The sequence below is a fragment of the Scleropages formosus genome, chromosome 17 (assembly GCF_900964775.1).
Source record: "Scleropages formosus chromosome 17, fSclFor1.1, whole genome shotgun sequence".
Classification (NCBI taxonomy): domain Eukaryota; kingdom Metazoa; phylum Chordata; class Actinopteri; order Osteoglossiformes; family Osteoglossidae; genus Scleropages; species Scleropages formosus.
Genome location: NC_041822.1, coordinates 5,299,146 through 5,314,343, shown reverse-complemented (window position 1 = coordinate 5,314,343; position 15,198 = coordinate 5,299,146). Strand labels below are relative to the sequence as shown.

Genomic DNA, 15,198 nt, shown 5'->3' with positions numbered 1-15,198 from the left:
TCCTGGCGCACTGAAGCCATATCCTTCACGTGTCTCCTGTGTAACGTTTGACGGATCCTCCCTTGTCTCATAACACCACCTGGCACTGTACAGCTGATGGTCCAGGCCATGGTGATCTCTCACCTGGACTACTGCAAATTGCTCCTGTCTCGTCTTCTGCCCTCTGCCATTAAACCTCTCAGCACAAGTTGTGTCTGACCTGCTCAAGTGTTCCTATGTGCCTCTCCTATTAACTTTCTTCATTGGCTTACTGTGGTTGCCCGAATCAATGCCGATAGTCTGATTATGGACAGCAAAAGGGACAAATGCGGCAATACGTACAAAACCTGTTCATTTCCTGTTACCAAGCAAGAGTGCTATGCACTTCCACCTTGTTCCGTTTGATAGCCTCACTCACAAGAGGTCCAAAACTGGAAGTGCCTACGCTGCTGATTTATGGCTACATTGTGGTAGAATGAGCTTCCTCTCTCCCTCAGAACTGCTGCATCCCTTTCAACATTCAAGAAGAGTTTCGCAACCCATTCCTGTTGGACGCAGTTCTCTCCTTACCTCCTAACAGCTCTATAAACTTGCATCGCACCATTTGTCACATTAGCTTTTGAATTTCCTATCAGGCTCAATTTAAAAGGCAGTTACTGCAACAATCTGTGCTGGCGAAAACAGTAAATTCAGACAAACTGCACTTTGACAATTGCACGTTTGCATCTGAACCTCTTCACCTGTTGTGATAGTTAATTTGTTTCTCACAATATTCTTCTGAATGAACAAATTCAAATGTAAATTATCAGAAAATACAGATTGCGGTGTAGGTCCATTTCTTTACAAAACTGTTTTTCTTAAACAAATGCGTTTATTACATTTTTGTAGCTAACTAAAGTTACTCCTTGCACAGTGATCTCTCATAAGCCTGGTAGTGGCCATTTCTGAACAAAATATAGCAGAGAAAATGTGAAATGGTATCACCACTTTGGCCAGAAATGTAACAAGAACAGTTAACAACCTATAACAAGAAAAGTTATTGACAGAGAAGGAGGAGCTTCCCTCACATTTACAAACTGTTGTTTAGCTTTGGAAATATGTTTTGAACTCTGTAAGCATGTTCAATAAAAAGAGCTGATTAAAGAAATATGTTCAGATGCATTCTAGATCATATTGATGATACAATTCACTGCTATCTTGAGTCAGTAATTTAATTTTAGTTGAACAGACCTCTTGATGCATTATGACCTCTTTGTGCATGTTTTGCATGCTAGTATTGTCTCATCACAAAGGTATGGTAAAACAATTTGCGAACGCAGAGACACATCTGCTGTAGATGTCCTCTGGTGTATCAACAGAACACCGTTAGCGCTTTTTTAACATACTGTGTATTTAATCTATGACCATTTCTTTCAGAAAAAATAAAAAAACGCTCACTTAAATGGTTCCATGTCAGTCACATGCTTCAAAATACTGGATTGAATAATGACTTGTATATGTGACTGTATCAACGAAGAGTCATAGAAGAAGACCTCCACCTCACAACGGGCTAACAGCTGCAACAGGCAAAACTTTCCTCAATATATTTAAATCATTTTAAATAAATGCATTTATTGATTTAAATAAACACATTTATTAATAAATGCATTTAGTTAAATAAATTTAAGTAATGCTGACAATATAAAATGTTGTATTAAATAAAAAAGAATGTTTTTGTCTCCCTGAGAAATCTAGGCCAAACATCTGAAACTGTAACCAGCAAATGTAAATATGCCGCTTATGGCATGTGGCGTGTCTTCACTGTGTTTCTACCAGCAACCCTGATAAGCAGAGCCTCAACGTGGTGACCTGTGGCAAGGTCTGAATCTATATTAAAGATTCACAAAGCCAATAAAGTTTATGATTTCTTTGTTATGTAAGTGTTCTCAGTGCATCAGAACATATTTTATGGCAGGATACAGTATCAGTAAGTGAAATAAAAATAAGAGCCACCAAGAACATCACTACAGCATTAAGTGACAAAATGTATTGGGCACTTCACCCCGCCAACAGCCTGGAAAGAAAATACACAATGAAACTGAAATAATCCTTAAGACAGTTTCTAGCACATAATGATGAACGGACAGTAAGAATTGATTTTCAGTTTACTATTACAGACACTGAAAAGTCTTGAAAACGATGGGATTTTAAGAACCTATAAACCAGTACCAAGTACCAGATGTGAGAACATCTGCATTTGTTTACTCATTATTCGCAGTTAGATGTGTTGTAGCTACTCAAAAAACTGCAGTAAATGTAATAAAGATTGCAATCAGCAATGGAAAATCTGTATCATGGAAAAATATAGAGCAGTACAAAGACATGGTCACAGAAAAAAACATCTAGTGCAATTCAACCTTGGGAGATTATGGGTTTTCTTTCTACTCTTTTTTGGTCATCTTAAGACCTGTTAGGCCTCCATAATAGTGTGTGTCTTGTGGGAAGGGTCAAGATTCAGTAATGTTTTTTAATCACTGCTATAATTGTTTTGAAAAATTGGTATGTTTGTTGCTGTGGAATCTATCTGTTGTAATGAGGAGAGAACACAAACTGCCTTATTAATTGTAACCCCCAGAGTGATCCAGGTGCCTACAGGCCAAAGGGTGGATCTGTGTCAATAACACTTTGCTCCAGGCATGGCATGCTGCCCAAGGAAACCTGTAGCCTGAAGACTAAAAAGACGCAGGTGGCTCACAGCATGCGCAACATGCAGGAGGTGTGTTTTATGTTCCTCCAGCTGCTCTGGGTGTTGCACTTTAAGAGCGAGACAAGAACAAGACAGTTGAACTGGCAGAAAAAAAAGTAAAACGAATCGTAATTAAAAGTGTACCGCTTCGTTAATTTGCCAAATTTATCTTTAATGGGGACAACTAAAGATTATTACATGTAGTGTATGAAATATTAATTTTTCTCTTATTTAGTGTTCATTGTAGAGATAGCTTGTTTTGCCATTAGATGCAAATGCATTTTCAACATTTTAAGTAAACAGTTTTAAGAAAAAAAAAACTATAGAGCAGTAAATCAGAATATTGGAAAAGCTGTGTTAAAATGTTTCTCCTGACGGATTTAAAAAACTAAGTAAAGGTATCAAGATGGTTTGCAATGATAGATTTTGTTTTGTCTGACGCACTTGTTGTACATGAAGCTATTATGTCGACGAAAGACAGACGATTCTATAATTCCAAAATGTGTTTTATTCAATATCAGAAACACAGCTTGTCCTTTCGGACGAATTTTAATGTGAACAAATTATGCATAAGGCAGAATTGTAAAATAAGGTTATGCAAGTTCTGTCTATTCAGAAGATGTGCAGATCACACACAGACAGTGAGATTTGGGATTTTGGGTTATTTTTCTGATACAGTGATATATAAATAACTGCATTCTGTCTTTCAGACATAAGCGTGTTTAAAAACATAACTTATAAGACTGAAAAACTTAAATGAAATATTAATTCTGCTGAGATTTTAACTGACATGTATTTCTATAACCGTTACACTTATCTTCTACTACTAGTAACGTCTAATCAAAATTGTAAATTTGAAAAGGATACAAATTAGGTTGGCTGCTGATATGTAACACTGGAGAAACTGAAAGGTATGTTTATTAAAGATTTAAAAGGAAAATTCATGCAAATATTTTTATTTTTTTTACTAACTGGCAAAGTTTCACCTTACAGCTACACTGATTTTATTTAGTTTATTGCTTTCCACCCATTTTCCCATTCCAAAAATTTCACCAGAAACTCTTAGCCTGGGGAAACTAACTGACCAATGTGCAAGCTGGCAGTGTTGTCACATTAATATAAACACTAGACTAAACAAACAGAATGAAAACCATTAGTACACTAGTCCAGATGTTAGGCATTCTTTTACCATTCAAACTGTGTCTTATAAATATCTCTGGCATGAAGTTAAAAGAACTGAGAAGATCAGAGAACAGAGACAGAAACCTGGGACAGAAAGCAGAGAATTCAAACTGTACCTTATAGCAACCAAGAACAATCAGTCAAGTCATACAAGAAAACAAGCAAAAGTGATAGGACAGATGTGTGACAAGCATACTGTGTTTAACTGTACCATCCCTGGCATTCTTACCAGAAGGCAGCTGAAGATGACATATAGCATGAGCATCCACAGGTGTCCGTAGGCCATGTGGAGTCCACCCCAGAGCCAAACCAAGGATACTAGGGCAAAGAGCATCAGCACCTTTGGGACCTCTATAATGCAGAGCAATACACAAAACATTAGCCAGCAGGCTCACTGCAAAACAGTAAACCAGCTGCAGTCTACCTGCCAGTCTTAACAACATTGACAAGCTCTGCCATGTCTGGTTCCACATATTTCTGAAGCATCTCTGAGGAGGAAGAAAAGAAACAAGTTACCCCTCTATAGACATTATCATTCACAAACACATGCAGAAACATAAAATGTATATACTTATATATAAGCACAAAATTAAATATATATCAACAGGTATCAGAATCAGTGTTTCTATGCAGCAGAAAGACAGACAGACACAAAGCCTGAAACTGCTCGTCCCAAGCAGGGTCGCAGCGAGCTGGAGCCTAACCCAGCAATACAGGGCGCAGAGCTGGAGGGGAAGGGGACACGCCTCGGAAGGGACACCAGACCATCGCAAGGCACCCCGAGCAGGACTTGAACTCTAGACCCACCACAGACCAGGGCCCGGTCAAACCCACTGCGCCACCGTACCCCCTAACACAGACATGATATTTTAAAATTTATATTCTCGTGAAACCAGGCATGTTTATGGGCTTCATATTTCTCCAGTGCTTTCAGAGCAAGTCAGTGTTATGGACTTTGGTGAAAATTCATGTAATGGAGCACTTTTATTGCTCCTGCTTAGGCTAAAGGGGACTTGTTCACCAAATGGTGCTGGAATCAGTGGAGTGTCACAAAGGGCCAACTTGTTCAGGAGATGTAATCGGGGCAGGATGGCTGTATTGTGGCCCCTGAGGGCACCTAGTGACTCACGCTGCAGCCGGTGCCAGACGATACACAGAAACAGCACAGCAAGCGAACGTGTCCGACGTGCAGAGTGAAAGATGCTGATAAGGCGCCTCTCCAGCTGAGCAACAAAGGCACTGGCATTAACACAGGACAACTGCTGTGAGATAACCCACGGCACTGAGATAGCCCAAGAGCCTGCAGCACAGTGAAAGCTTAGCTGCACCCTTTTGTAGCTGCAGAGCTCATTTAGAAGATATTAAAGATCCTTCACTATTGGCACTCATGATTCTGACTGAAGAACAGCATTTGCTTGGACATGACAGTCCTTTGAAAGCGGCGTCCTGCGGAGCAGGCTGTCCTCTCTTGTTTGCCTGTCGATTACCATGGGCTTGTTCCCCTGACACCGAGAACACAGATTAATAGATGAACATGCAAAGCATAGTTTTTATTAAAATCCAGACAAGCTAACTCATGATTGGCTCAAGCAAATTAGTCAGTGAACAAAATTTCTGGTCTTACTAACAAAAAACAGATTTGTTGCAAAAAAGGTTAAACAACAAAAGTAAACTAAGTGCATGTCACAAAAACCTCTTGCATTTGCATTTAGGCTCATCCCTGGACAAAATTTACCCACAGCGAGAACATTTAACTGACAAATGTATCTCAAAGTTTCCAAACGTTGAATTCAAACATGAAATTTTCTCATACGGTGTCATTTGAAGCACGTGCGTCGAGATGCATTTGTATGAGCACGGGCCAAAATACCTAATCGAACATCTATTGTCATCAAATGTAAAAATATCACAGCTATGTCAAAATTATGGTCAACTTGTTTTTTTTTTTTTTTGTGATCAGAATATTATTCAAATGTATTCACACACACATTGGCTGAAGCTGCTTATCCCAAGCAGGGTCGCTGCGAACCAGAGCCTAGTCCAGCAACAGAGGGCGTAAGGCTGGAGGGCAGAAGGGGACACGCTCAGGACAGGACACCAGTCCATCACAAGGCACCCCACGCGGGACTTGAACCCCAGGCCTGGCAGAGAGCAGGACCCAGTCAAACCCGCTGTGCCACCACACCCCTCTCAAATGTATTCAGTCCATTAGATTTTAAGTAATAAAACATCAAACACTAAGTAGAACTGGTGCCAAACTAAGACAAACTGATAAAATCTAGTAGCATAGCAGTAATACAATCAAGGTACTTAAGTCAATGTTTATAGCAATCAAAGTGATGAAATGAGACCCTTGAATAGAGGAAACAAAGGTCACCCAGAACGTTGCACATGAAAGGCTGTGCCCCAGTGAAAGCTTCTCAGAAAGACAAAAAAAGGTGTGGGGGGGTTCAACTCCACGGCTGAACGACTGTGCACGCAACACACGCACCGACTGGACCAAGAGTGGGTCAAGAGCACACAAAAACAACGTGTCCTTACTGAGCACGGCCGGCCTGTGAAAGCAAGCATACAGATTTGGCTTTTGTGGCAAAGGCCACTGCTGTAGACTGGAACGGTGCCACTCAGAGATGAGTGTTGAGCAACTTCCCGAAGCCACAAAGTGCATGACCGAAGCTGGGTGAAACACAGAGTCCAGTTTTGTCCAGGCTCAGTGGAAGTTCCCGACACAATTTATCAAATATTTTGATCAGGTTGAGCCCTTTGTCCTCAACTAAATCAATGGCTGGATAAAGTAAAAACGAGCCAGTTACTCCGATTGTGACAACACTCCTGGTCTCCCTAGACTGGGCATCCTAAGACAAAACTGAACATTGCCTATGACTGATGGGATCTTAGTGGCTGCTAATAACAAACAACAGGCAGCCTAGCTGTTGGATGGAAACCTCAAATGAAAAACACACCACACATTCCACACACAGAAAAACACCAGACGCTGGGCCCGCAGTTGCTTTTGCGCTTAGGCTTTGCGCATAGATGGCGCTTCTTTTATTTCCCCCACCTCCACGAGCAAATTCCTTGGCCATTGTTTGAGACTGCAAATTCATAGCGAGCTAATTTCCACACTTCTGCAATGCTGGTCCACTAGGACAGCAAGAATATTGCGGTCACTAAGCAGCGCAGAGGATTTCCACAAAGGCCTTACCAAACAGAAAGTACATATGCAACCCTGTACATCTCTTTCAGGATGTCTGGAAGCTTCCATCATCTGAAGCTTAATCTGTCTAAATCCGACACGGTTTACCCTACCCTCGGCAAATCCTTCATATTTAATTCGATGACATGACCCTTTCACCCTCACTGTCTGCAAAGAAGTGTGATATGACACTGAATGACTCACTCAAACATATTCATTACATCCCAGACCTGTTGCTTATTCCTCTATGACATCTACAAAATCTACCATTCCCTCAAAGACTACACCTCTCAGCTCCTTGTGCTTGTTATGTTCAAGTTGGATTGCTACAGTTCCCTTCTCTACACACACACACACCTTCTGAACCGCTTGTCCCATACGGGGTCGCAGGGAACCGGAGCCTACCCGGCAACTCAGGGCATAAGGCCGGAGGGGGCACACCCAGGACGAGATGCCAGTCCGCCGCAAGGCACCCCCAGAAGGACTCGAACCCCAGACCCACCAGAGAGGAGGACCCAGTCCAACCCACTGCACCACCGCACCCCCTTCCCTTCTCTATAGCTCATTCAAAATGTTACTGCTTGCTCTGTGTACAATGTTCCTCATAACACACACACACACCTCTCCTGTACTATAGTCTCTTCAGTGCCATGCCATTACATGCTTTTGAAGACTCCTCTTCACTCGCTATCTTAGAACTGTATGAGCATCTTCCGTCATACTCATTATCCTTCTTAAAGCATCTTACTGGGATCTTAAGCCGTGCTTGGTTTTAATAACTTTTCTTTGCCTATATGCTGTCCTTGCTTAGTGTATATATTGCATTGTTTGTTACATAACTGTGATTTCCTAGTGCAGCCCAGAGATGACTATGTTTGCTATAACGCAGTATTGTATGATGGACTGTCAATCTGATTAATGCCATCCTGCAACTTTGTAAGCACTCTTTTGCTCCATGCAGTATGAAAACTGAAAAGCTTTGACATTCTGCATCTGAAGGTTTCTCAGATTTGGGGACCTCTTTCTTTCCTTTCACACTGTTACAGCATTCCAAAAAACTTCTCAAAGATGAGCAGCAACAACTTGTTGACATCCTCAAGGCAGAGGATGTAGCTTTTCTCACCGCTTTCATCAGATCATTAACAGCAGTGTTTGGTCTCCCAAATCAAAGGCAATTGCTTACTTTTGTGTTACTGTCTTTGCACTGAGTCTCAATTTTCATATTATCTGAACACTGTCACCTTGTTCATTGTCACAGAATTGTCACACAGTTGAAGAAACATCATTCCCAGCTGCTACTGCAAAATAGGGAATCAAGAGCCAGGTGTGTCAACTGAAGGACTAAACAGTCCTGGTACCAGCATACAGAAATGAGGCCTTGAGTGTAACCTCCCAACCCCTGCATAGGCACAGCACACAAGACACGCAAATTCAGTCTGTTTCAAAACTTTTCTATCAACCTTCATACTGGTGCTGAAAAAAGCTACTTAATAGGCTGTAAGTTGATCTGAGAAAAGCATCAGCTAAATTACGAACAACAATACACAGCGTGAAAAATAGGAAGAGCAGAATTAGCCAGGTACCCATTTCAGAACTACTGCAAATTTGTTTGTCACTGTATATGTTTAAGAGCAGAATGCCAGTAAACGTAATGTGAAGCATAAAACCATACATTTTTTTGAAAACAGATAAAATACTGTATGCTGTACAGTCTACTACCTAGTTTATAAATAGTAATTTTTGATAAAATTCAGTCAAAATTCTGTTAAAAGCACAGAGGCAGCATCTACAATGGGGGGAAAAAACTGACTGCTTACTGCAAAGTTGAAATAAAAACATCACAACTATCTGAATATTTAGAGAGACTGTTCAACTGATGTATGGATGAGTGACCCATTGTAAGTAGTGTATCTAGCAGTGTAAGTCACCTTGGTGAATAAGGTGTGCGGGCTGAAAACACTACAGAGAGTTCATTGGAAGTCACTTTGGAGCAAAGTATCAGCTAAAGAAGTACATGGAAGTAATGTAAATGCAAATCTTCTATGGTTAAAGCAGTATCCCCCAAAAAAAGAACTAGAAATCAGAGCAGATTTCAATTTCAATTGTGAAATCACTGCCCAAAAAGTTAAAAGCTGTTTGCTTAAATAAATGACTGCAGAGACTTTTCTTGGTTCACTAAGTTGACGTTTTCCTACATTACAACGATTTTACTGTGCAAAATGCATCTCTCATGGAACTTCTCACTAACTCAGATCACATATTACTTCTTCATATCTGGGTGTGGGCAAATGTGCTTAAATCCTGTTATTGCACATTGTACAGACCTGTTCTTTCAGATCACCTTCTGTATGTCTATACAGACAACAGTTTGTATTCTCATGAATTAAAAAGTGCCCAAAATGTGCATTAATGTTCCCCCATTTTTTAAAATAGTCTCCTATCCTTAAAACCAACCTCATAAATTTAAACGTCAAATTAAATGAAGAAACTTCATTCTTTACAAAACATATTTAACAGTGAATTTGTTCATTTTTTATTTAACCTACAGTGCATAATTTCAAAAATATTCATAACAAAAAATGTACTCTATCTAATATAAATTATAGCAGTGGGAGCCCAAAGTTTTTGATGAGTAAATGCTCTTTAGGAATAACATTACAAGCTTGTCAGACTGTGGCAGAGACAAGTCCATCAGAAATTCTTCTATCCAACAGGGCTCTAGAGGGCTTTGCACATACATTGAGACATGACAAATTATTTAAATAAAGGCCAGCAACAGAAACCTGCTTAACAGAAGTATATAACCTAAACCAGCCTGAAGCCATTACAACTAATAATCATATTAATAAAATCAATACAAATAGTTGATTTAAGTGTACAAATTAATTATGCTGTGTTATATAATCTGTTGAACTTTAAGTATGATGTAACAAAAGGTAATTAAAATTACTTAATTGAGTAATTATAAAAAGTAATAAAAACTACTTCACAGTTCTCAAGAGAAGTGATTGCATTTTAACTAGAAAAGTACATCTTGTTTTATAAGCCACTGTGCATCACATCCTGGAGACATTCAATTGTGTGGCTGTTAAGAATAATTCGGACTTGTGTTTTACTAAAAATGTACAGTTTACCCCGGGTCAAAACAATGATAATGGTGCTGTGTGCTACAACTACAAAGCATACATTCAAATCTTCACCATGTCTTATTGTGCAAACAATGAAGGAAGTCAGTCGAAAGTACCGTGAACTATGTGCAGGTCAGTTATTTTACACACATCATCAGTGGCCATGAGACAATTTTCTGTCTGGCGCCGAAAATGCATATTTCAAATATGATCTGAGCGAAGGGCCTCCTTATTGTAAATGAAATGATGGAGGCTTAGCACCAGGGGCTGTGACTGCCTACAGCAAGAGAGCACTGAGGACTTCGCAGAATGGAGGTGCACACTGTTCTGCTCACGGAGGGATATTCTGCGCTGATTACTCAGCACATTCTATTTTGGGTATCCAACTGTTAGCTGGGAGCTGACTAGTGGTTCACAGTACATGAATGTGCAGCATGTCTTTTTTCTCTTTTAAATATCCTCTTTGTTGTTGAGCAGACCATTTATTTTAATTTGAATGTTTATCTAATTAAAAAAAAAAGTAGGTCTATAAACATATTTCAGTGACAGATGTTTTACTCTGTTAACAAGTATGAACATTTCACTTGCACAGCACCTACTCCATGGCTCCGGGTGTTCAGAAAAACATGCCTAAATGCTTCTGCTCCAAATTACTGTCATTCCCACTCTATTTATCAACCTTCTAGCAGCACTAAATATCCCAGATCTTTTCTGAAAAAGCCATCTCTAACAATCTCATGTGCATTTCAAAACAATATTTAGAGAGAGAGATACCACTACCAGTATATTCATCCTATGCAAATTACCAATTGGGCATTTTGACCCCAAAGTGAAATCGCTGAAACAAAGTCACACTGCACTCTTTTTACATAAGATTTCAGAAATCCTGACATGTATGTATTATATAAAAAAACATAAGCTGTACAATAAAAAAAAAGATGGAAAAAAGTGATATTTAAGATTAATCATAAAGATCTATGAATGAAAATGTATCATTTATAAGTACAAATATATCATTATGATGGTAAATGTATTGTTTAATTCCTGTACTAATGTCATTGCGTGTCATTTAAACGTTGGTTCCATGTCTATTTATATTTTCAAAAAACAAGCACATATTAACAATGGGGCTCTTAGTATTATGTATGACCAAGTTAAACATTGCTCAATTGGTAAAAGATCAGTGTCAAAATAAGTCCAGCGAGCATTGTGAGGTTAATGTCAAGCATAGGTTGTTTTCCTGGGAATCAGGGAATTGGACACATGATTCATTTGGGAACTGACTAATACTCTCAGACGGTGCCAGTCAGAGAAACTCTTTGCAATGACTCACAGAATCAGTGACCTGGTTGCACTAAAGCTGGAACGCTGAGAGACAGCTCGGTCTGTCCATGTCACCACATTCAAAAATCAACACGGGCATCACGGAAGACAGAAGGCTAGATAATTATAAAAATGTAAATGACTAGGCTAATATGAGTTTTATCTTCACTCATCTTGACTCGTGAAAACAATTACAGGAGCAACACATGCTTCTGTCCCTGAGTCTGTTCAGCTGAGGACACGTGCTGTGTGTCACGGCCGAGGGACAATACCCCTGCGTGTCAGAGAAGGTGCCACTCAGTGCCACTAGCCCAGACCCATGCACCTGCTCACAATCTGGTAGTTGCTGAGGTATAAAAGGAGAGAGCTGCGGAGGATAGATTGCGGATTCTTAATCAGCGTTTCTATTGTGCTCCCTTAGCTATGATTAGTTACCCGTTTCCTCAGTTTTGTTCCATAGGTGTTTATTTTCCAGTCCCGAGTGCCCGTCCTGTCTACTCCTGCGTCTTGTTCTCTGCTCCTGGTCCAGTGTTCCAGTCCGGTATTTCGTCACGTCTCCGTGTTCAAGTCCAACTAAGAGATTCACGCTTCACCTTTCACCTTTGTGCGAATACACTGTGTGTCTCCTTGTCCTGCGTTCATCGTTTCACCTATACCTGGTACTTCACAGTTTGCACTGTGCACTTATAAATACACTCTGCACGTGGGGTCATTTTACTTTTCGTCCATGTCGGACTCCCGTCCGGACACTACATATCCATGGCAGTGGACATTATTTGTAATTGCCATATAACAGTGGTAACAAAAGTCACAATATCAAAAAAGTATAGTGGCCAGGAAAAACTGTCCTTGATATTTTCTTTTTTTTTCCAAAAGGAAGTCTGATCTGGTGTTTTACACAAAGTTACACTTACATTTACATTTTTTCATTTAGCAGACACTTTTTGTCAAAACAACGTACATCTCAGAAAATACAATTTGTGCATTACCTTAGGAGAACGAGACATAGATGCAGATATGTGACTCTTAAATACAGTTAGTTTGTGAAATTCACCATATGCACCGACGGTCACCACACAAGTAGCTGCATTAAACTTTACCAGAGTATCGCCAATTCCTAATGACCTTCCTCGTAGTTTTTTTTTTTTTTTTCTGAGATACATATAAACATTTACGTTACATTACAGGAGTAGCTGTGTAAAGGATTGATCCGAGCATGGTCATGAACAAGTATACCTTACATGAACTTGACAGATCATGGGAGAAGTGAGTCCTGAAGAGATGAGTTTTAGGACTCTTTTTAAATGTGGACAGAGATTCAGCAGTTCTGAGCGAGAGGGCGAGGTCGTTCTACCACAACAGAGCCAGAACCAAGAACCTCCATGCTTTAACTTTCATGCATGGGACCACCAAGAGGGCAGATGTGGAAGAGCGTAGCAGTGTGGCTGGCTTGTAGCGAATAATCAAGTCTTGTAGATAGGTGGGAGTAGCTCTACTGATGCCTCTGTAGGCCATAACCAGGGTCTTAAATTTGAACCGGGAATCTGTGGGAAGCCAGTGCAACAAGTAGGGGAGATACATACGAACGCTTCGGCAAGTCAAACACGACTCAGGCAGCAACATTCTGTATCAGCTGTAGAGGTTTGATGGCAGTAGCAGGAAGGCCAGACAAGAGAGCATTGCAGTAGTCCAGATGGGATGTCACCATGGCCTGGACAAGTATATGGGCAGAGTCTGTTGAGAGGTAAGGATGGATCCTGGGGATGTTATGCAGGGTGTACGTGTAGGTTCAGGTTGTGGCTTCAATGTGCTGAGCGAAAGATAGATTTGGATCACTTATTACTCACAGACTCCTAGCCAAGAAGGTAGGCAAAATGAGTGAGTTTTCCCGTTTGATCAAGAGATCATGAAAGGAAGAAAGGCCAGCTGGAAAGTGTTGGATCTCTGTTTTGGAGAGGTTAAGTTGTAGGTGGTGATCAGACATCCATGCAGGGATGTCTGACAGGCAGGCAGCAATGTGTGTGGAAGTGTCTGATGTTCCAGGTGGAAAGGAGCGGAAGAGCTGGGTATCATCAGCGTAGCAGAGGTACTTGAATGCATGGGAGGCAATGACAGGGCTGAGGGAGAAGGTCTAGATCGAGAAGAGAAGAGGACACAGTACCTAGCCCTGCGGGATACTGGTTGAGAGAGGCAGAGGAGCAGAACGGGAGACCCAACAGACCATTTGATAAGATCTGTCAGATAGATAGGACTCAAACCGTCTTAGTGCTGTTCCATTGATCCCAAACTGACTAAGAGGAGGGTAGAATCTCATGCTTGACAGTGTCGAATGCTGCAGACAGGTCAAAGAGGATGAGGACCAAGGAGAGGGAGGCCACTCTGGCTAACTGGAGAGATCAGACACTGCCAGAAACGCCATTTCTGTGGAGTGACGAACTTTGAATCCAGACTGGATATCCATCGAGGAAATGGTTCCGGGTGAGAAATTCAGAAAGTTGACCACAGGCCGCTTGTTCTAGAGTTTGAGACAAAAAGGAGAGGAGACTGGCCTATAGTTTTGGACTGAGTTAGGATCCAGGGAGGGTTTCTTTACCGGAGGTGAAATGAGAGTAGTTTTGAAGGCAGATGGGAAGCAGTCAGAGGAGAGCAAGGAACTGATGATCTTAGCAATGAAAATGGAGAGTTGCGGGGATATGGTCTGTAGGCGTGAGGATGGAATTGGATCTAGCAAGCAGGTGGTGGGTCAGTGTGATATTAGGAGGTCGGAGATTTCAGATTCTGAGAGTGGCTTGAATTCAGAGAACACGTCTTTGCAGGGAAGTCCAGGGTGAACAGGGTAGGGTGATACCAAGAACTTGTCCGTGATCACGTTGACTTTTTCTCTGAAAAACAAAGCAAAGTCATAAGCAGTGAGAGAAGAAGGAGGAGGGGGCAGCGGAGGACACAGTAGAGATGAGAGGTGATGAAGAGTGTGTGTGGTTTTGTAGTTGCAGATTGTATTTTGTTGTGGAAGAATGTTGTTTTAGCTGAGGAGACAGCAGAGTGAAAAGTAGCTCAGAGTTGTTTGTAGACATCCAGGGCCATGCGAGTCTTGGATTTACACCATCATTGCTCTGCAGCCCAGAGTTTGGTCCTGTTAGTATGTAATATATCAGTTAGCCATGGGGTGGTACTGGGGCATGCTGGTCTAGAAGACAGTGGTCAGAAAGAGTCAAGAGAGGAAGATAGGGGGCAAAGAGGAAAATATTAGTAGCATTGTCTGTTGACAGAGTTGTGCAGCAGAAGGGAGAGCACACAGCGTGGCAGAGACGAGGCACGAAGGCGAGAGAGATTTTAAGCTACGGTGGAAGGTAACAATGGGTGCAGAAGAAGGACAGGGATTAATGGTGAGGCATGGTTGGAAGGAGACAAAGAAATGATCAGAGAGATGGAGCAAGGCAACAGAGAGGACAGGACAGCCACAGTTACAGGAGAAAACAAAGTTAAGGCAATTGCCAGCTTTGTGAGTAGCAGGGGACTGGGACAGGGAGAGTCAAAGGACTATAGGAACAGCAAAAGGCCAGTTGCATGAATGTCCTCGACATGCAGACTGAAGTCACCCAGGAGAATCAGTGGAGTGCTGTTCCCTGGGAGAGAGCTCAAAAGGATGCCGAGGTCATCCAGGA

The 15,198-nt window shown here is 41.2% G+C and overlaps 1 protein-coding gene across 2 annotated transcripts in view; it reads right to left on the bottom strand.

Moving 5' to 3' along the window:
* The window catches only part of adgrv1 (adhesion G protein-coupled receptor V1), a 128,231-nt gene that overhangs the window by 2,055 nt on the left and 110,978 nt on the right, over positions 1-15,198 (bottom strand). The window contains exon 87 of one of the 2 annotated variants that reach the window (XM_018759297.2): positions 4,116-4,237. The exons of the other annotated variant lie outside the window; for it this stretch is intronic. Within the exon in view, the coding sequence (XP_018614813.2) occupies positions 4,116-4,237 (122 nt within the window). The remainder of the gene's footprint in view (positions 1-4,115; positions 4,238-15,198) is intronic. 2 annotated transcript variants of the gene reach the window in all.